Here is a 22,224-nt window from a genome sequence, read left to right as displayed (position 1 = left end):
CCTCCCCTCCTTTTGGTTTTTAGTTAGGAGAAGCCAGCAATGGCCAAGGAGGAGGAGATGGGAAGCCTCAAGGAAGTTATGCCCACCTGTCTTCAACAAAGGAAATCAGAAGTCAAGAAAGTGCTGGATAGGACTAGAAGAAGTACTGGAGGTGTGTATTCCGTATCAAAAATACTCAATAAAGAGGGGGTGACGGATGCCTCACAGTGTCTTTGCTTTTTTTTTTTTTTAAGAATTTATTTGACAGGGAGAGCACACAAAGGAGGAGGGGCAGAGGGAGACAGAGAAGCAGGCTCCCCACTAAGCAGAGAGTCGACGCAGGACTCGATCCCAGGACCCTGAGCCAAAGGCAGATGCTTCACCGACTGAGCCACCCAGGTGCCCCACCTTACAGAGTCTTTAAAACACAAAATACACATTTTCAGGCCTTCTACATCTCTGTTGTTCCCAACGTGTTTGCCAGTCGCAGATATTTAAAACACCAGTGACCCGAGCTTGCGCAAATGGATTTTTGCTCAAGTTATTTAATTTTTTAAAAAAGATTTTATTTATTTATGAGAGACACAGAGAGGGGGGGGGCAGAGACACAGGCAGAGGGAGAAGCAGGCTCCACGCAGGGAGCTCGATGTGAGACTCGATCCCAGGACCCCAGGATCACACCCTGAGCCAAAGGCAGACACTCAACTGCAGAGCCACCCAGGCGTCCCAACTTTTGCTCAAGTTAGCCGGTGATTCTGGCAATTTGAGAATTTGTGTAACATGACAAGAAATGTCTTAGAAATGTTAAGCAATTACTCTCTAGTGAGGAAACTGACACAGAGACACAGAGAAGACTCTGAACCCCTCCTTGCCTCCTTCTCCCACCCCGTCCCCTCCTCGGCACTGGCTTCTTGCAGGCTCCACATTGACACAGCACCAAAACCACCATCTGCTACCGCCTTTAATGAAAATTAGACTTGAATTCCAAATTAAAATTGTCGGCAATTAAAAGATGGGATAGAATGAAAGAAAAGAAAATCCACAGAACAATAAACTTAGAATGAACTTGTGGGTTAAAAAACTATAGTCCCCCCACAGAAAATATGTTGAAATCCAGGGTGTTTGGGTGGCTTAGTCCAGCTCAGTGCTTAAGATTCTTTCTCTCTAAATAAATAACTTTTTTTTGGGGGGGGGGTAGAGGGAGAGGTAGAGAATCTCCAGCAGACTCCCCACTGAGCAGGGAACCCCATGTGGGGCTCGATCTCACGACTCTGAGATCATGTCCTGAGCTGAAACCAAGAGTCAGACGCTTAACTAACTGAGCCACCCAGGTGCCCCTAAAGTAAATACAACTTTAAAAAAAAAATGTGTTGAAACCCTTAAACCCATCTGTCTTTACAGACATAATGAAGCTAAGATAACGTCAGACCGGATCAAGGCGAAACCCCCTCATCCAATTACTGGCATCATTCTAAGAAGCAGCAGATTTGCACCTAGACACACACACACACGAGGGGGATCTTCACTTGAAGGCAGACGCAGAGATTGCAGAGATGCAGCCTAGAGCCAAAGAGCAGGGAAGACTTACAGGCAGCCACCAGAAGCTGGAAGAGGCGTCAGAGGGAACAGGACCCTGCCAACATCTTACTCTGGATGGCTGACCTCCAAAACTGCAGGAGAATACGTTTCTGTTTTAAGTCACCTGGTTTGTGGTGATCTGTGACACCAGCCACTGGAACCTAAGCTCAAAAGATCACCAGGCAATAAGGGAAGGGCAGCACACGGCAGCTGATCACCTGTCCACGGCCACCTGTGTAATGCCACCAGCATCCTGGACACTTCCCGCCACACCCAAGTCATCCACAGGTAAATGAAAACGGTTTTGTTTTGTTTTATAACAAGTGCACAAGAGGAGCAGCAGGGAAGCGCTCAGATTGCAGAACGGAGCAGACCCCACTGACCGATACCCCAGCTCGGCCTCTCACCAAAGGGGACCTGGGACAGATGACTGGGCCTCTCCGCACCTTGCTCTCTCCCTCTGATAGTCAGGTCGAGTAACTTAGACGTCCTTACCAAGGCTGTCTGCAGGAGGAAAGGAGGTGATCTGTGCAAAATGCTTAGCATGGTGCCCACCATCCAGTGAGCCTGAAATAAAGGTGAGCTATTAATATTAACGGTTGTTAGGGACTTCTCAGAACGTCCCCCCTAAAGTGCTTTGAGCAGATGCCTCGGCCTGGCCTTGCCGCCTTCCGAAGGAGGACTTGGATCTTGAATTCCTCCACTCAAGCTCAGGAGCCGGCTCACAAGAGCTGGTGGGAACCTCGCTTTGCCTTTCTTATTCTTTGGACCCCAGAAATCTTTCCCATTGTCCTCAGTATTTCCCATCTCACTGTGTTCCATCAAATACATTCTCGGTGCTCATCGTCTTCCTTTTTCCAGCCTCGCCTGCAGTGAGCTTCATGTAATTTAGGGACACTAGATTGCTTATTCTAAAAAAGACAAACTCCTAAATTGCATATACTTGGCACATATTTTCAATCCCAAGTCTTCCAAACAATTGTGTACTAAGAAGTGGTAAGCCAAGGCGCCATGATTAAAATGTGAGTCCCAAAATAATTTCTTAGCTCCTCACACTCGAATGTTTAAATATGAAAATCGTGTTGCTGTCTGTTTCATCCATATTAGCGGAGACGACAGAAAAATCTTTCAACAGAAACCCCTAAGGCCTCTTTTGAGGCCATTACAAGGTATAGAGCGGCAGACCCATAGCATCTCCAGTTGGATTTATTGTGTCAGGGTGAAAGCCTTTTTTTTTTTTTAAATAATGGAAATTGCTATAATTATAATCACTTTAGAACACCATTATTATTATTAATAAGACCAAATTGCATGGTTCAAGCGGATGCTGGTTCTCTACTGTTAGAAAGGAGTCACGTGATGGTATCAAACACCTGGCACTCATCTCCATGCCAACGTGGTCCTGCTCTTGCTCAGGCTTCGGGGCAGATGCCTGTGATGTCTTCAACAGTGTCATGCAGAACGACGGACCCCCAGTTCTTGATTAAAGCATCCAGGGAAACAAGCACATGTCCAACAGCTGGCTTTCCCATGGGAGAGCAGGGATCTGTATGGCTCTGGTTCTGACTGACCACTCTCTATTCCACGCATATCTGTATCCAACCATTCATTATGTCCCTGACACGTTGGGGTTGAAGATCCAGGGACCTCTGGCTGGACAGGGTAGTTGAAGGCCCCCCCCCCAAAAAAAAAAATTTTAAGGGAGAAATAGGGGCACCTGAGTGGCTCAGTGGGTTAAGCATCTGCCTTCAGCTTGGATCATGATCCCAGGGTCCTGGGATAGAGCCCAGTGCCTGGCTCCCTGCTCAGTGGGGAATCTGCTTTTCCCTCCTCTTCCCACTCATCTCTCTCTTTCAAGTAAATAAATCTTTCAAAAATTTTAAATAAAGGCAAAAGAAAAGGAGGATGGAAAGGTAACTTGGAACTTGGCTTCTGGAGTCTAGCTACCTGGGGTGGATTTCTGGTGCTCCCTCTTTCTTATCCAACTGTTCCCTGAGTCAGTCATTCAACGTCTCTAAGCTTCTTTCCCCATCCCCTAAAGGGGTATCAGAGCCGTGAGGTGGTTGTGAGGATCCCCAAGGAGAGCACACATGGGGAGCACACAGCATGGTGCCTGCCACGAGGGGAGCCCTCCACACCATCTAGGACTATCACTTCTCCAAAAATTCTTGGTTATTTAATGCCTAAATTTACAATTTCAGTTTTCTCTCCACCTAAGCATGTTTTATTTTAGGCTTAGGAGAATCAGCAGAGAATAAATGCATAACTCTTGGCCATTAATAGAGCAGGAAACCTCAGTACAGAGTTCAGAAGTCACCCTGGGGCCTGCTGCAGACACCCTGCTGGTGGTCAGAGACATTTCAGGAGCAGACAGGGAAGAAATGAATCCCGGTGCACTTGTCACTAACACCTTTTATGGTTTATAGTAGGCATTTGGAAAGATCGTACACACGGATTTTGCTATAAAACAGCTTATTACTAAATCAGGCCAAGAAGGAGGAACAGAATATTTCATTCCCCGTCAAATGTAAAAATTAAATCTGGATTGTTAAAAACAGCCTTCCCTGGAAACATGCTCATCTTTAACTGTGAAATAACCTTGAATGAACTACTTCCTTGGCCAAGGTAAAGATACAAGCACGAGGCATCCAATACGTTTCCTGTTAATTAAACTTCATCATTTTAAAGTAAAGGTCACTGGGGTACCTGGGTAGAGCAACAGACTCTCGATCCCCGGGAGCTGAGTTCAAGCCCCGTGGTGGGCCTAGAGCGTACTTACAAAACTAATAAAGTAAAGGTCACTGGCTTAATTAATAAAGAAAAGCTAATATTTATGAAAGCTTTTTTTTTTTTTTGAGAGCCCAAGAGAAATCTTTTTTTCTCTCCTCACCCTCCCCCCCTCCCCTGCATTTTTCTCAAGGCTTGTCTTCCCTTCCCCTGTTCTGTGGGGGGAAACAGACATCAAGGACCCCTTTTATCCCAGCACCCAACCACCCACATCTTTACTTTTGCACAAAGACTTCCCTTCCACTCAAAAACTCACAAGAGCTCTTCCCCTCCAGGCACATTTCCGGTTCCCAAAAGACCATCCTTGGACCGCAGAGGAGGTTCATCCTCAAAACCTTGTGAACTCTTGGGAAGGCACAAGGAACAAGGCTCTCACCCCCAGCGCGTGGCTCCACGTGGCGGATCTAACCAAGCGCCCACCTCTGGGGCCAGGCTAAGCTGGCTCAGCTGACTCCTTGCCTCTCCCAGCCCATCATTCTCCCTGGAAGGCCAGGCAGGGACAAGGCTTAGCTGAAAGGCAACCAGCCCTAAAGTTCAGAGCAGAACACATTTCCGAAGGTCTTTTTTCTTTTCTTTTCTTTTTTCTTTTGAAACTAATTAAGCAAGTATAGAAGTTATTCTGTAGCGTTTCTTTTTTTAAAAGAATTAGCATGGCGCGCCTTTCCTCTTAAGAAAGCCTTGAATAATTAGATTTACACCAAAGTCATGAGTATGTTCTATTTAGGGCAGAATCCTAGCTGGATTCAAACTCAAATGACAACGCTAAAAATAAATAAATAAATAAATAAAAAACTAAGGTATCCTGAGGCTGTACTCAATTGATAGGAAAAACCTGACTTCAGATCGCGCTTCGATCAGGTCGCGTGGAAGGAGGAGGGGGAAGCCAAATCGACTCCTGATATTTTGTTTCAGATGCCAGAGCCTGGGGCCATCAGCTTCTTGCTCCTCCACAAAGTGCGAATAAGTGGAAATCAGGTTAAGATACCAAGACAGCTGCTGGGCTTTGTTTTCCTTTGGTCACCGGGAGGCCACTGGGTCCCCGGAAGCCTCGCTCGGTCCCTGCTTTTTCCTGCGGGAGCCTGAGCGCATTTAGTACATTCCACGCACACGTGTGCAGACGCCGGGGCTCGGGCCGGGCGGGCGGACGAGCCGACTCCGGGAGAGGAGAGCCGCGCGGCCCCCGCGCCCGCAGCCGGGAGCCGGGAGCCGGGAGCCGGGAGCCTGGGCGCACGGGCTGCCCGCGGGGCTCGCGCTCCAAGCCCCCCGCGCGCGCCGCGCCCCCGCGCCCACCCCCGGCGCCCGGGGGCCGCTGCGCAGCACCCAGAGGCAGCACCGAGGCAGCGCCCGCGCCCCAGGGCGAGCCCCGGGGAGCCCCAGCAGCGCGCGCAACGCCCGCTCCCCGCTCGCGGGAGGGGAGGGCCCACAAGTTCTCCAACACTCGCGCACACCCTCGGCGGGGCCCCTCGGCGTCCCCCCACGCTGCTGCGACCCCGCTCCCCGCTCCCCGCGCCCCGGGGGAGCCCCGGGGGAGCCCCGCAGGGAGGAGCCAGCCGCGGGGCGCGGCGGGGCGCGCGCGCCGGTGCCCGCCTACCTACCCTCTGCGGGGGGGTTCCGATGAGCATCTCCAGGTAGTAGCCGCGGCCCGAGTCCCCCTGCAGGTTGTCCACCATGGCCAAGAAGTTGGCGGCGCCGCCCGCGGGCTCCAGGGCGAGCGCCAGGCCGTCGGCGCGGGGCGCGGCGGGGGTCCCGGGCCCGGGGGTGGGCGCGGCCACGCGGAGGGGCAGCGTGAGGGGCGCGGGCGCGGGCGCCGGGGCCGCGCGCAGGAGCCACTGGGCCAGCAGGGGCAGCAGCAGCAGCGCCCCGGCCTGCGCGCCCATGCCCGCGGCGGGGCCCGGGGGGCGCGCCCGGCCCGGCGGGGCCCGTCCCGTCCGGCGGCGGCGGCGGCTCGGCGGCGGCGGCGGCGGCTCGGCGGCGCGGCGCGGGGCTGCGGGCAGGGCTGGGCGCGCACCGGGCGGGCGGCGGCGGCTGGGAGGAGCGCCGCGGGAGGAGGCCCGGGGGGAGCGGGAGGAGGCGCCGGAGCCGGAGCCGCCCCAGCCCGCGCCGCCAACTTGAGCAAGTTGGTCGCCGCTGCCCCCTCTGGCGGGCGGCGGCTGCCCCGCAGGGCCCGGGCCCCTCCCCCGCGGCCAAGGTCACCGCGGCGCGCGGGGTCCCCCGGGGCGCCCCGGGCGCGCCCTGCGCAGCCCCGGCGGCTCTCGGGCCGCGCCCCTTCCCCGGGAAACTCGGGGCCCGACTCCCCTCGGAACGCGCCCCGCGGCCGCGGCCAACGGATGTGACGAGGCTCCTCTGATACCAGGGGGAAAGTTTCGGGAACGCTTAAAGGGGCAGCGAGGGCCCGAGCCCCGCGCGCCAGGGGGCCCCCGCAGCGGCGGGGGTGGGCGGGCTTGGGGCGCGGAGCGGGGGGCGGCGGGCGGCGGGCGGCGGGCCGCGAGCATCCCCAGGAGCCGCGCCTGCCCCCGCCGGGTCGGTCCCCGCCGCACTCGGGCCCTCGGGAGTCGGGCTGCGTCTCCGGGCCTTGCCCCCGCCGCGCGCTGCTCGGTCCCGCGCCGCATCCCCACTCCCCGGCTGCAGGGGGGTGGGCAGGCGGGGAGAGCGCGACGGCTTCGGGGACTTCTCCCTAGAAATCTTGGGCGCAGGGGGAGGGGACCTGGCTGCCGGCCCGGGCCTCGCTTCCCCTGGCGCCCCCCGTCACCGCCTGGGTGGGGGTGGGGGTGGGGATGGGGGTGGGGGGGAGGCGTCCGCTGCTGCCTGGCAGCTTGGGCTCCTCCGCCCCAATGCAGAGGAGAAGCTGCTCCCTCACCTCCCCCAGGACTCGCTCGGTCCACCCAGCAAGTTGCAGTCACGATGCAAACATCAGGGCGGCCGAGTCTGCACCGCTGCGCGCCTCCCCTCCCCCTCCCCATCCCCCTCCCCATCCCCCTCCGCCGGCCCTCGGCGGATGATCTAATTAATACTTGCTTAGCCCTGGACCCCGAGACCAAAGAAGTGGCACAGGAGTGCGAGCAACGAGGCTTATTTTATTTTAGGTACTAAACGCGGGAGGGACAGTTGCACAAGCTAGAGTCGGTCCATTTCTTTTGAAACAAAGAGCAGAAAAATCCTACCTCCTCCAGCTGAATTATGTCCGCTATTTTAAAAAAACAAACACACACACACACACACACACACACACACACACGCACTTCAAACAGTGGAGAGGTTGGAGGGAAGCTTCACTCCCTGCAAGTTCCAGATTGGATATTTTATCCCTGCCTTCTCGATTTTAGAATCGGGTCTTAACTCTGCAAGAGACCCCCCCCCCCCCGCCCCACACACACACACGTGGGAGAGCTTCGGCCGGTGTATGTGAAAATCACATTTTCCCAAAACTATATCCCCACTTTAACACATTCCCAGCCTCAAAAAGAAAGGCCTAGCCGGGCCTGTGATGTAACCTAAATCGTTATCCTCATAAATCTGCATAGTAATTCCAGAGCTATTATATTCATATATTCACATTTCAAATTCAAGGTTGGAGAGGAAGTATAATTTTTAAAGAATGGTTATTTATACTCCTTAGTGTCCAGTCGTGAGGGGTTCAGAGAGACGTGCAGACAGTTCTCAGGAGAACACAACCTTGTAAAAAAAAAAAAACAAATGGAATTTATTAAGGACGTTGGCATAGGGGCTGCATGACTCTGAAGTTCAACATTAGAGACATTTGCTCTAATAATTAAACACCACAGGGGAACGTTTGAAAAATCAAGTCTAATTAAGGTTTGTCCTTCATGGAACGCCTGACTCCACCTAGTGTGAGCTTTTCATTTTGAAAGGGCTAGTTTAGGTTTACCGGAGAACAGATGCATTAAGATAGAGTCACAGAGGAGCTCATGCAGTTTTAATGGACGACAGAGCTGTCTCATCAGAAAATAATAGGGCTGAAGTGACAGCATCTGATGACTGTCCCCCTGGCTGGCTGTTTTATGAATGGTCTCCGGGTTCTTGACCCCTCCTCAGAACCAGGGTGCTGGCTGGGCCTGGGAGGCAATCATTTTACCTGCCAGGTGTTCTCACTCAAACCCATGGGGCAGGCCTCCCAGGGGGCAGCCTTAGAGGCCCTTGACATCCGTCTGGAAACACTGATCTAAGAAGCCACTTCCCATAGCATTCGTAAGCAGTGGGGAGAAGGTGGACCCCTCACACCCCTAGAGCACCCCTGCATCCTCTTCAAAATGTCGCTTCCCCCGCCCGCACCCCACCCCACCCCACCGTGCACTGAGGGCTCCTTGCTGAGACTGGCCCATCCTCCTTGTAAAGAGCAAACATCCTCACCAAGAACTGCCCTGGACAGTTGAAGGTGAGGACGGGTCTCACCTCCCATCCAAGGAACAAGCCAGGGACTCATTGCAAAAGTATGTGGTGCTTGGCCAGGAACATTGTCATCGGCCTGTTTATGTTCACTGGCTCTTGCACTAGCTCTGAGTCCTTTTACACCAGCCGTTCTCAGACTTTTGGGTCCCAGGACCCTTTAACTCTTAAAATTTGGGGACTGCCATGGGGCACCTGGGTGACTCAGCAGTTGAGCATATTCTTTTGGTTCAGGTTATGATCCCAGGGTCCGGGCATCAAGTCCCACATCAGGCTTCCCACGAGGGGGAGCCTCTTTCTCCCTCTGCCTATGTCTCTGCCTCTCTCTCTCTGTCTCTCATGAATAAATAAATTAAAAATCTTTTTAAAAATTGGGGACAGCCATGGGGCACCTAGATTAAGTAGGTTGTGTCCCATTCTTGATCTTAGCTCAGGTCTTGATCTCAGGGTTGTGAGTTCAAGCCCCACGATGGATATAGAGATTACTTAAAAATAAAATCTAAAAAAAAAAAAAAAAGATTGAGGACCCCAAGGAGTTTTTACTTAAGTAGATCATATCTACGAATAGTTACCAAATTAGAAATTAAAACAGAAATTTTAATATGCAGAAATGCATTTAAAAATAATGTAATAAACCCATTATACAACAACCCATTTCATTAAAATAACATTTCAATGGAAACTAATCTTTTCAAAAAGTGAGAAGAATGGCTATTTTGCATTTGTGCAAGTCTCTTTATCTGGCTTAATGGAAGGTAGCGGGGTTCTCATATATGCTTCTGCATTCAGTCTGTTAGGAAGCCTGAGGAAAATTCTAACCAGCACATAGAACTGAACGAAAGTGAAAAAGACAACACTTTAGAATCATCATAAAAATAGTTTTGCGCTAGAAGGCCCTCTGAAAGGGTCAGATCATACTTGGAGAACGGCTGCTTTGTACTATCTTTGGTTTCTACGTTTGCATCTACATTTTCAACAGATAATGACTCCTCTCTATCAGGCACTGTGTCAGCGACTGGGAGGGAAAGGCGGAGTAAGATCTGGTCCTTGCTCTTAAGTTTGCAGACTCAATCAAAGGGCTCCTTCCTCTATCTGATTGCCTCCCACACTTAGCAAGAGGAGGACACCAGCCACCTGCAGCTAGCTCCGTGAAAGCTTATCAGCTCATCTCCTTATTCTCCTGTAGCTTCATTTTCTGCCTGCCTCCTGGTTCCTTCCCAGAAACTTAGCAAACATGCTTACAGCCCCCACTTCTCTTTTTTTAAAACCATCTTCATCCCACTTCTGCCGGTTACTGGCCCTTATCTTCCTCCCCTTATAGCCACACTTGATGAAAGAGCTCCCTGCCCTCCTTACCTCGACTTCCTCCGCCTTCAGTCACTCCGCACCCTACAAAACCCAACTCCCAAAAGGTCGGACACGTAGACATCTCTCCGTCTTTATTCCTACCCGGCCCCTGGGCAGCACTCCATGCTGGTTCTTCAGAGCCAAGCCTGGCCGCTCAGTGAATCACCTGGGGGATCCTGCCTGCACCTCTTTCCATTCAGACGATTTGGGGCCAGCTTCCAGAACTGCTGGTTTGAAAGCTCCTCAGGTGAGCCAAGAAGTAGACTGTGGAAGAAAGAGGGTGAGTTGTCAGACTGAAGAGATTCAGGAGCTGCGTGGTCCTGAATTGGTTTGGAAATTTCAGTAAGTATTCCTGACATCTTTCATATTTAAAAAAAAAATGCCTCGGGGTACCTGAGTGTCTCAGTGGGCTGAGCATCTGACTCTTGGTTTCGGCTTGGATCATGATCTCAGGGTGGTGACGTCCAGCCCCACACTGGTCTCTGCACCTAGCGAGGGGTCTGCTGTCTCCCAGTCTCTCTCCCTCTCCTTCTGCTGCTCTCCCTGCTTGAGTTCTCTCTTTCTCTCTCAAATGAATAGATAAAATCTTTTAAAAAATGATAATAAGCCTTGCTGTGTCTACTGGATAGGTCTACACACAAATGAGCACCCATAGTGCCTGCATTAGGGCTTCTAAATATCACTTCCCCATGAAGCAAACCTTGGCTCCCCAGAGAAGGGGGGTTCCAGGTCCACGGAAGAAACCAAGCAAGGTGACCCTAGAACATCTTGTCATACCAGAAAGCGAGGGTGTTATCAAAGACTCTGGAAGCCCTGTCCAGAGCTGGGGCAGAGCTGGGACAATTCAAACATCATTAAAGGTAGTAACCATAATGGTCCAAAACACTTCAATTATGTTGAAACCTATTCGTTCATGATGTCCTCTGAAAAAGTACATTGATTGTTTCTGAAGGCTGCTAAGGAGCCCATCGCATTATTTTTTAAAAGTGGAAGAAAAATGAAAAGAATCAAGCATTTATTATCTTGACTTTCCTGTGCAAACTCTACCTCGGTAGAACCAAATAATTGATGAGGGGAAATTTCTCTTTATGGAAGGATTACAGCTAATACATGAAGAAAAAATGATGGGATTGGAATATTGCCACTGAGCAGCCCCTCATGAATTCATAGATCTAGGCATTGAGCATACATGGCTGATAACTTCGCACACAAAACAAGAGACCGTTCAACATTCTGTGGTTCCTGATGGAAGTCCAGAATGCTACCAGTGAAATGTTCTCACCAGAAAATCAAACCTGAATCTGACTAAGCTTCTGTGTCACAGATTGACACATTACATCCTGGGCCAGCTCAGCCCTGCTGCCTGTTTGTGTGAATAAAGCTTTATTGAAACACAGCCATGCCCATTTGTCTAAGTAGTTGCAACAGAGACGATTTGGCTTTGAGGGCTGAAATATTTACCATCCAACCCTTTACAGAAAATGTTTGCCAACCTTTGCTATAGATCAAAAGAGTCCCAAGACTCTTATCAATCAGTTGTGTTAGAAGGATCATATTGAAATCCTGATTGAACGAAAAGGAAAATTTACTTACAAGACAATTAGAGAAATTTGAACACTGGCTGGATGTTATGGAATTATTAATAATTTTAGATGTATTCGTATGAGCTCCCAAGGGTTCCAACCAGGTGGCTTCACTGAACTCCTGCTTTTGTAAATTATTTTTTTTTTTACTATTGCTGGAAGTGTCCCACCTGCTGCTCCCAATAAAGGCAGATATGTGACCGTCAAAAAATAATAATAATAATTTTAGGTGTAATAATGGTATTGAGTGGCACCTGAGTGACTCAGTGGTTGAGAATCTGCCTTTGGCTCATGATCCCAAGTCCCGGGATTGGTCCCCCATTGGGTTCCCCACAGGGAGCCTGCCTATGTCTCTGCCTCCCTCTCTTCCTGTCTCTCATGAATAAATAAATAATTTAAAAAAAATAATGGCATTGAGTGTGTGTGTGTGTATGTGTATAAGAGGTATGATCTAGGGCAGACATGCTGCAATATTTATAAATGTAATGAGATTTATTTCAAAATAACATAGGTTAATAGAGAACATGCCAGTCAGTATTCTCAGTGAAATGTATAATCCTATTAATAACTCTGTTAGTAGGTATCATTATTATTCCCATTTTACAGATGAGAACCAGAGGCACAGAGTTGTTATTTGACTGCTGAGTAATGGGACTGGAATTCAGATCCTGGGGACCTCAGAGCCTGTGCTCCTTAGCACCCCTTCAATGCGGCCCTTTCTGAAGGATCACAGCGTGTCCAGCTGGAGAGGACCCCCCGGGAACACCCGCCTGGGGAGCATACAGAAGGTGAAGCCACCAGGCAGTCCTACACGCAACATCCCTGTAGCTCGTTTCAAGACAAGCTGAGCCTTTCTCTGTGCCACTGACCACATCAGAGTTGGAGCCACGTGGGACGAATGGCCCCTTCCATCAGAGATGACAGTGTAGCAGGACACGTACCAGAGATACATCTTTGCTTTGGAAATACCACTCCGGCTTGGGTGGAGGACGGATGGGTGGGGGTGAGCCCATGAAGGGGAGACCAGTTAGGATGCTGCGGCAAGACCCCGTGAGGAGGTGACAAGGGGCACAGAGAGGGTGGAGTCAGCATTTGGTGTGGAGGGAGGAGGACTCACGGGTGCTCTCCAGACACGTGCATTCCTTCCGTTTGCTGGGGGCCGTCCCCGTGCCACTGAGTTTGCACGGTGATGTCACAAACCCTGCTCGTTCTGACTCTTGGACAGTGAGAAGCTGGGGGCTGGCAGCGGTCCCCACTTTTGGAGGGACAGCAGCGCCGAGCTCCCAGCACCTCCTGGACGCTGACTGCTTCCCATCCTCTGCCACTCGGGGGCAGGCAGGCCTCCGGCAAGGGGACGCCAAGGCACAGGGCACTGAAGATCTGCCCAGGGGCCCTGCGCGTAATGATGAGCCAGATCTGCACTCGGTCAGACAGCCACCGGAGCCCGTGTCCTTTTACCTGAGCCAGGCTGCTTCTTAAAATGACTAATCAGGCACGTTCTAGGACAGAGGGCAATAGGACTCACCTCCGTCCGACTTCCCGTTAAATACCAAGTACCCTTCCTGCATTAGAAGTAGGGCCCCCTGTGCAGGAAGCCTGGCCACTCTCAGGAACACGGCGGCTGGATACACAGGGCCCATCAGGGGAGCACTACACCTGCTGGGGCCACCCCGCAAGGCTCTGCCTGGAGAGGTGGGCTCCAAATCACGGAGGTTTCCGAGTGGTTTGTCCACCGCACCCCGCTCTTTCGGCCAGCGGAGGGAACAGCCAATGGCCACTGCACCGGCCTGAGCCCGGAGCCCCGGGATGAACGGCTCATTCTGCCTCAGACCATGGGACTGTGCCCATCACCTTTCCTGTGCTCTCACCTGGATTCCCTTCCACGTGTGTCTGCTGCCCACCTCCATGGGGTGTTCTCAGAGCTTCAGCACGAATGGGGTCCCATTGTGCAGCAGCATGGCCTATTTACTTGCTTTAGTGGGCTCCTCGTTAGGATCAAATTATATCCCAGGACACGTGGGTGGCTCACTTGGTGAAGCGTCTGCCTTCAGCTCAGGTCATGATCCCGGGGTCCTGAGATGGAGCCCTGGGTCAGGCACCTGCTCAGCAAGGAGTCTGCTTCTCCCTCTCCCTCTGCTCCTCCCCTCACTTGTGCTCTCCCTTTCTCTCTCAAATAAATACAATCTTTACTTAAAAAAAAAAAACAATTCAATTATATCCCATAGCCCCTTGAGTCTATTCACACTTAACCACTCCAAAGCCAGGACGCAGGCTTCGTTACCTGTGAAGGCATGTATTTGACAGGTATTCCTGGTGCCGTGGTTGAAAGCCACTCCCCCTCAACACTTGTAACCAAACGATTGAAGGATCATTTGTGAAACGTGTGTGTCTGGGGTTTGTCTCAAACTTTCTGTTGATACTTTCAAGAAAGCCCAGTGTGAATGCTTACAAGAAGGTGTCTGGGGCTGGGAGTCTCCTGGAGACCCCAGGAGGGAACCACTTGTGTGAGGCAGGATAATGGCCTCTTAAGGATGCCCACATCCAAATCCCAGGATCTGTAAGTTACCTTCTGTGCCAGAAGGGACTTTGCAGGTGTGACTAAGTTAAGGCCCTTGGGATGGGCAAAGTATCCCGGACTATCCAGTTGGGCCCAGTCTAATCTTGTGCATCTTTAAAATCAGAGAACCTTTCCCAGCTGTGGCCAGAGGGATGGGGTTTTGTTAGCTTTGAAAGGGGAGGACAGGGCCATGAGCCACGGAATGCAGGTGGCCTGAGAAATTTGTAAGGATGAGGAATGCCACTGTCCCCTCGAGCCACCAGAAAGGAAAGCAACCCCACCTACTCCTTGACCTCAGCCCAGTGAGGCCCAGGTGAGACCTCTGACCTCTTAACATACAGGCGTCAGATAATAAAATCCACGTGTTTCAGCCACTGAGTTCGCGGAAATTTGTTACAGCAGCAAGAGGAAACAGATACACCACTTTCAGGAAGCGATCACCTCACACCTTACTGGCACAGAGGATGATATTTATATCGAAAACATGGATAGTGACCACTACAAGTCCAAGAATGGGCCAGAATATGAAAAATTTTGAGAATAACTTACCAGTCTATTCACCTGTATTTTAGGTTCACACAGGAATGTCTAAATAGGGCTACAATTCTCTATAAAACAGGAATCCTGAGTGATAAGAGAGTATCCTGTCATGGGTTAATGGTAACATATCCTTTTCAAAAAAATTTTTTTAAAGATTTTGTTTATTTATTCATGAGAGACACACACAGAGAGGCAGAGACACAGGCAGAGGGAGAAGCAGGCTCCATGAGGGGAACCCGATGTGGGACTCGATCCCGGGACCCAAGGGTCACACCCTGAGCCAAAGGCAAGACTCTCAACCCCTGAGCCACCCGGGCACCCAACATATCCTTTTCTTAGTCGTTCATGAAATAATGGTTCTTTCCGCTGAAGTGTGTATTTTTTTTTTAATTAATGAATTAGGGGAGCGGGGAAAGGGAGAGAGAGAATCTCAAGTGGACTTCCTACCGCGTGTGGAGTACATCGGGGGCCTTGTCTCCTGGCCCTGAGACCATGACCTGAGCTGAAACCAAGAATCGGAGGCTTATCTGACTGAGCCCCCCAGTACCCCTAGGAGCGTATTTTACCATCATGATGGTCAGGGACATAGAGTAACCCATATGGGCATGCTCGTTACATAGGAGTCATTGGGTTAACATTTGCTTCCCTGAAAATGTCTTGGATTTTAAGACTTGGCCCCTCAGCTGCGTGTTGTTGGGGTTTTGGAGGTGCCTACCTGCACCGTCATCCTTCCTCACCTGTAGAGCTTGGTGTGAATGGCCTCCTTCTCTCTCTGTAATGGAGCTGCTCTGTCATTCTCATCGTTCTGGGAACCACTTCTTGTCCTCGTTCTGGAGCCTGGCAGTCATTTGGCTAAGACCCCACAGGTGAGAGGCGGGGGATCCTCCTTCCCGGAGTTAGCATCCTTCTGGAGTCCACAGCAGTCCCGCGTACTTCGAATTTTACATCATCAGAATTAGTTGATAATAATGCCAAGGCCGGTGGAGTCGAGTCCCAGAGTGGCGGAATGAGAAGCGGTTTGGCAGCCCCCAGATGACACGTTCGGCTGCACACACCTCTTCGTTAATGTCCTGTATTTATTTTGGTCACCTCCCGAAAGCCTCGACTGCGTCCCTTTCCTGGTAAAAGTCTGGAGGAAGACAAATTCCAGCATCTGTTTGGACAGGGGCCATTTGGAGAATGGGACTGTCCTCTGTGTGGATTTATGAGTGTGTTGGAGACACAGAGAACGCAGAAGGGACACAGGGAAGGTGACAAATAAGGAAGAAAGTGCAGAGAAGTCGCCAGCCTCTGCACTGTCACTACTGCCCCTGTGGTTCTCGGGCTTCAGCGGGATTTGGGAGCCCCTGGCTGGTCCAGTGTCGCCCCGTCCCATCTCCGCTGGAGGCTAGGAAACCACCTGCCCCTCAAGCATGGGGCACACAACCCCACCGCCCACCTACAAGCTGAGGGGTACAGCAGCCCACAGTGGGTCCTCTGGGGGAGGTTGGAGGAGGGGATGGCAAGGGAGCTTTGGAGACCCCCCTGTCTGAAAAGCAGCCAAACCTAGCCTTTGACCTGCTCGCCCCTGGGGGCTGCCTGCTGGAGGGGTGGGACTTCTGGTCTGGCAGGGCTCTTACAGAAAAGCAAGGACCCAGAGAGGTTGGGGGGGCGGGTGTCTGCAGTTCATTTTAGGATGCCATAGTCAAAATGCCCTGCCATGAGCCTCTCCGGCTTTCCTTTGACCTCTTAGAGACACACCCCTGAAGTCCCATCAGCACCGAGGCTGGAAGGGTGGGTGGGCAGACCGGGAGCGGTTATGGGAGTACTCATGAGAAATCTGAGCAATTTCGTCAGAGAGTCGCACACAGAGTGACCGGCAGCCTCTGCCTGCAGACTCAAGGGCTCACAGCCACCCACTTGGCTCAAAACGGCAGCCACCCCCTGCGAGCGGGCTCTTAGCTCTTGCCCACCTGTCCCCATCCTGCCTCTGCACCATTTCCAAGAGGAAGCATGTCAGCTCACCCCCACCTCCAATTTCATTCTCTGCTCTCTCCTGAGGACTCCCACTCAACTGGCTACAGAGAGAGCCCATGCCAGCCACCGGAATTCATCAGGCCGAGCTTTGGCTTGTAAGTGTGCGCAGACAAGGAGAAGCTCCTGGACACACAAAGAGAGTCAGTGGCTGAAAGGGGCCGTTGAGCCAATATTTCTGAGCTAATTTTGAGCTAATTTCCCCCCCCCAGGGAAATTTCAGAAGCTATTCATGTGAAGGGAAAAACAGATTTTACTCTCTGTGTGTGTGTGTGTGTTTAAATGAGCAATTGGAGCTCAAAGAATTCTTGGAGCAAAAGCCATGATTTTTGAGAATAAAAGAAACACTTGAGTAGAGACCACAAATGGCAGAAAGGACGGAGCTTAAAGCCTGATGCCAGCGCTGGATTAGCAGCTCAACGGAACTCGGGTTCTTGTTGCCACCCCAGAGCGAGAGGGCCCCGAGGAGGGAACAACCATGAAAGGCAGAATTTACGACCCAGAGACCAAGGGGAAATCCATGAGATCTTGTCTTTCAGGACGAGAGAGGAGAGGCGAAGCAGGGTTCAGAGAAACAAGTGTTCGCTGAGCTGAAGACGTCGGATCACAAGTGCTCCCCAGGGGCTGGGTGGGATTATTTCAAAAGGTACTTAGGAATTCTGAAGACAAAAATTGTTTGCATCCGCCCACATGGGCTCATCTCTAGGACACCGAAGGGCTGAAGACAGAAGCACAGCAGGTCCGAGGTGAAGAGGGTTGGTCCCAGACTCTGTCTACCACCAGCGCCACCCCCGGGGGAGGGAAGTGAGGAGAGTGCGGGGTGCAGAAGTGGGCCCTGCCTGCCTGGCAAGGCTCTTCCTCAAGACGCCCGCCAACCAAATGAAAGAGAAATGAGGCAGGAGGAGGCCTTCCAGACCAGGAAGGTGGGGTGTGTGAGCAGCAGTGTGACCCCGCGTGGCCCTGACGCTGACAGCTGAATCCAAACAGCTGTTGACAATAGGACCCAGAGAGAAGGAAGTAGTGTGATTGTGAAGAAGGAATTCTTGAAACAGGAGAGGCCGGTGGAGACCCAAACCCCAGGTGTCACCCACTCTCCCAGTTGGGCAGGACAGGGTGGGGATGAAGAGGAAGGGCCCAGAGTTGGGGGTGGGGGGGTGGGGAGGGGATGTGGTGGGGTTGGATGGGGCCTGTGGTCAGGAGTCCAGGGAGGGGAGGGTTATCTGAAGAGGGAGGGGGACGTCCTGGTCTCACACACACACACACACACACACACACACACACACACACGCCAGGGCTGAGTTCTGACACCATCTGTTGTGCCTCCTCGCGCTGCCTTGGCTTCCCCGCCTGTGAGGTGGGAGATGAAGCCCACTGCGTTGGACGCCGTGGAATGAAGACACTGTACCTGCCAATCGCCTCACTCCGAGCTGGCGCATTTCAAGCGCTTTAGCTATGATTTCAGTTCATGACAGTCATTGTTATTGACGGGGATGGGAACCTGTAAGTTAAGCCACGCTGAAAACTTTCCTGAAATTTAAGAACCTAGGATGTCAGGGGATCCCTGGGGGGCTCCGCGGTTTAGCGCCTGCCTTCGGCCCAGGGCGTGATCCTGGAGTCCTGGGATCGAGTCCCACGTCGGGCTCCCTGCATGGAGCTTGCTTCTGCCTCTGCCTGTGTCTCTGCCTCTCTCTGTGTGTGTGTGTATGTGTGTGTCTTTCATGAATAAATAAATAAAATCTTAAAAAAAAAAAAAAGGAAAAAAAAAGAACCTAGGATTTCAGGGATGCCATTATGAGAAGTTACCGGAAGCTGGGGGGCCCCTGGCCGGCTCAGTGGGTGGTGGCGTGTGACTCTTGGTCTCGTGGTCATGGGTTGGTGACCCATGCTGGGCGTACAGCTTACTTAAAAAAAAAAAAAGATATCAGGTGTCAGAGATCCTTTCAATATACCGTTCTGGGAGTGGAATATTGACATCCCCGCCCAGGTGACAAACCTGTGCCCTACCCCCCTGCTGAGTTCTAAGGCCTGAAACACTCTCCCAAAGCCCTGGGAGAGGCAGGTGAAGTGTGTCTGGCCTCTGAGTAAGCCCCGTGAGGAGTCCGGCTGGCTTAGGGCTGGGTTGGGTCAGCTTTGGAGGGTGGAGTTTGTTTGCTTTCTTTTCAGGGAGGTTGGGACCGAATCCAGAGGCAACAAGAAAGTCATAGGAAAGTTCTGCTTCCTGCAAAGAGCAGGATGTAGGCCTGTGTACACAGTGAGAGGATAATTATTTGGGGTTTTCTTAAGAACTTTTTTTCATTTTTTCCATTTTTTTCATTTATTCGTGAGAGGCAGAGACACAGGCAGAGGGAGAAGCAGGCTCCCTGCAGGGGAGCCCGATGCAGGACTTGATCCCAGGACCCTGGGATCACGATTTGAGCTGAAGGCAGAGGCTCAACCAGTGAGCCACCCGAGTGCCCTGATGATAACTGTTTTTTTTTTTTTTTTTAAGATTTTATTTGTTTATTTGAGAGAGAGAAAGAGAGCACACAAGCAGGGAAGTTGGAGGGGTGAGAGCAGAGGGTGGGAGAGAAGCAAATGCCCCACTGAGCAGGGTGACAGGACTCAGGGCTGGATCCTGAGATGGTGACCTGAGCAAAAGCAGATGCCAGCACTGTCCTCGGCAGCTTCCTTCAGCCACCCAAACTCCTCTGAAGGGCCACACTCCCTTCCATGCTGCAAAAAAAGGTCCTAGTGGCCTCTCCCAGAGGCCTGGACACCAGAGAGTCTCACCTGGACATCCCTCCCTTAAGGGTCACTTGGGACAGTGGAGGGGTTGGTCGAGGGCAGACCCGCTGCTGTTAGGACTGGACTTTGGGGCTTCCCGGGGGCTTGGGGGATGAGCCCTCTGGGAGAAGTTTATCTTCTCAAAAAAAAAAAAAAAAGAAAGAAAAAGAAAAAAAAAGAAATTTCTCTTCTTGGGACGTGTGCTTAAAGCTGCCAATCTCCATCATGACAGTTACTATATATCAGCTGCCATATGCCAGGCTCTCGCACACTTTCTCCCATTTACTCCTTAAGCAACTGTGGACAGTGAACATCATGATCCCCAATGTACACGCCAGGCCGCCGAGCCCCAGAGAGTGAGGAGCTGGCCCCGTACTAGGTGGAGGGGACGCCGGACCCCGGTCCCGGATCCCCCAATCACTTCGGGAAGAATTCAAGGCAGGAGGTTGTTCCTTCATCGGTATTTTTAGTGTTTCCATTTCAGGGAAGCTTTTTTATTGGGTCTTGAAAGCAGATACTCCAAGGTAGCTACCTGTCCTGTGTGAGGGCGGAGACCAGTATCACCCCACCCTCGAAGTGCAATCTTGCCCCACTGGTTCTTGGAGGCTGGCAGCTTTCTACTCAGGAATGAGGCCATTGGGTGCTGCACCTGCCTTGCCGCCCGGACCCAGCGGGCTCCGGGCCGTTGCTGGTTTTCTAGCTCTCAGTGGTGATAACTCGGGGCTGGGGCATTTTGTCCTCCAAGCTGGAGGCCAAACAAATAAGCTCATGCCCTTGAGTACCTGTTGTCCCCACATCAGACAGTGAACTTGACGGAGTCCCTAGACGGAAGCCAATTGTGAACCCCGGGGATGGGCTTGCACCACCCAGGGAAGGACAACCAAGGTGGTGAAAGTCATCTTTGGGTCCGAGCCCCGGAACCGAGTGGGGGGCTCCCGCCCGACCCGCGCCCTCGGCTGCACCCAATCCAGCTGACCGTTTGTCTTTTCTCCTGGGTTCTCTGCCATTCTCCGTCCCTCTGTCCTCCCCAGCCTCTCCTGAGGCCCCTCTGCCCCCGTGCAGCTCACAGCCCTCAGCCTTCAGGACTTACCAGGAGCTGCCCGCCTTCCTATGGCTCCTCCACCGTCACCCACCTGCCCCCCCAGCCTCCCAGCGGGCGCCCTGGCCCACACACCTGTCCACACCTGTCCCAGGGCTTGGTCCCCTGCGCCACCCCCAGCTCCTGCAAGGATGTCTGCAGGGACCCACGTCTTTGGGGGAGCAGGGAGGCCCTCCTCTCCTCTCAGGCTCACCCCGAGCTGACCTGGGGTCAGGGGAGTCTACCCTCAGGGCCTCCTTGCTGCTTCCTCCCTCGGGAGCACCTGCTCCGTCCCGGGTGCTCCCCGTGACAGCTCCTGCACTGCACCCCCCCCTCCCCCAAGCCCTGCTCCCAGGTGACATCCCTGGTTCCACTCCCAGCCAGCAACTCCCTCCCCGCCCTGCCCACGTCTCCCCTGCCACTTCCTCTTCCAACCTCACTCCCCCACTTCCTCAAGTCTCCCCTCCCTCCTTTCCCCACCCTTTCCATCACCTTCCCCCCCCACCCCGTCCCTCCTCCCCTCCCCTCCCCCACCTTCTCTCCCTTCCCCTCTCTTCTCCTCCCTCACCCCCTATCCTTCCTCCTCCCCTCCTCCCTCTCCCTCCCTCACCCCCTCCTCCCTCCCTCTCCCTCCCTCACCCCCTCCTCCCTCTCCCTCCCTCCCTCACCCCCTCCTCCTCCTCCTTCCTTCCCCTCCCCCACCCCTCTCCTTCCTTCCTCCATCCCCCTCTCAACCCCACCTCCAGTCATCCTCTGTCCCTCCCTCCTTTCATTCCCTTTTTCTTTCCCTCCACAGCACTTACACTTTATAATAAAGCCACACAAATGAATCCGTCATTCTATTTGTAGTTGACCATCCGTGTCTCTGCGGCTACCCCCTCCTGCAGCACCTGAAGTCCACCCGGGCCGCGGTCCTTGCCCATCTTGGGTATTGACACATCCCAAATGCCCAGAACAGAGGTTGGCCCGCCCAGGTGCTCAGCACATATTTATTGAACTGATGAAGGAGGGCTCCTCCTCCTTCCTACAGTCCCAGGGTGTCTTCCAGCCCGGTGGCCCTTAAAAGTCCTCTTGACCCTTCTGTTCTCTGGCACTGATGTGAGAAACAAAGGGAGAAGGAAATGGAGACAAAGTTAAGTGTCCTTATAACCTGCAGCCCGTTGACAAGTACTGGAGGCCGGCAGAGTAGAAAGTTCCTCCAGGAAGCTCCCTAGGGTCTTAGTGTTAGTGCCCCGCTAGAGGGAAAAACAACCTTGGTTTGACCAGAGCGGGGCCTCCTTAGCCTGTGAAAGTCCTTTTGGAGCTTCCCTTCCCTTTACTTCCCCCAACCCCAAAGTATATAACAGTCACCCCTCCCAATCCCAGGGCACCAGCTCTTTCTGCACCTGGTCCTGTCTTCCTGCTTTACTAAAGTCACCTTTTTGCACTAAAGATGGCTCAACAATTCTTTCTTGGCCATCGGCCCTGGACCCCAGCAACACTGCCCCCAAAACACATCATCACCACGGGCTGCACTTGATGCACCACTGGGGTGAGCCCAGCCGCGTCCCTCTTGCGAGTGGGAGGCTGTGTTGCCTCCTGGTTGAGCTGAACCT

The 22,224-nt window shown here is 52.6% G+C and overlaps 1 protein-coding gene and 1 long non-coding RNA gene across 2 annotated transcripts in view; both read right to left on the bottom strand.

Annotated features, from left to right (window-relative positions):
- BACE2 (beta-secretase 2) overlaps positions 1 to 6,244 on the bottom strand; it is an 81,522-nt gene extending 75,278 nt beyond the window's left edge. The window contains exon 1 of the mRNA XM_055313777.1: positions 5,940 to 6,244. Coding sequence (XP_055169752.1) covers positions 5,940 to 6,221 — 282 coding nt within the window. The 5' untranslated portion in view covers positions 6,222 to 6,244. The remainder of the gene's footprint in view (positions 1 to 5,939) is intronic.
- Positions 6,245 to 7,952: 1,708 nt separating this feature from the next.
- On the bottom strand, positions 7,953 to 15,647 carry LOC129501990 (uncharacterized). Its single transcript, XR_008662870.1, has 3 exons — positions 15,513 to 15,647; positions 10,105 to 10,359; positions 7,953 to 8,016 (listed from the first exon to the last, which is right to left on the bottom strand). It is a non-coding gene; the product is annotated as an uncharacterized LOC129501990 (long non-coding RNA).
- Between the last annotated feature and the right edge of the window lie 6,577 nt (positions 15,648 to 22,224).

The sequence above is a fragment of the Nyctereutes procyonoides genome, unplaced genomic scaffold (genome assembly GCF_905146905.1).
Source record: "Nyctereutes procyonoides isolate TBG_1078 unplaced genomic scaffold, NYPRO_anot_genome, whole genome shotgun sequence".
NCBI lineage: Eukaryota > Metazoa > Chordata > Mammalia > Carnivora > Canidae > Nyctereutes > Nyctereutes procyonoides.
This window is presented reverse-complemented; position numbering and strand designations above follow the sequence as displayed.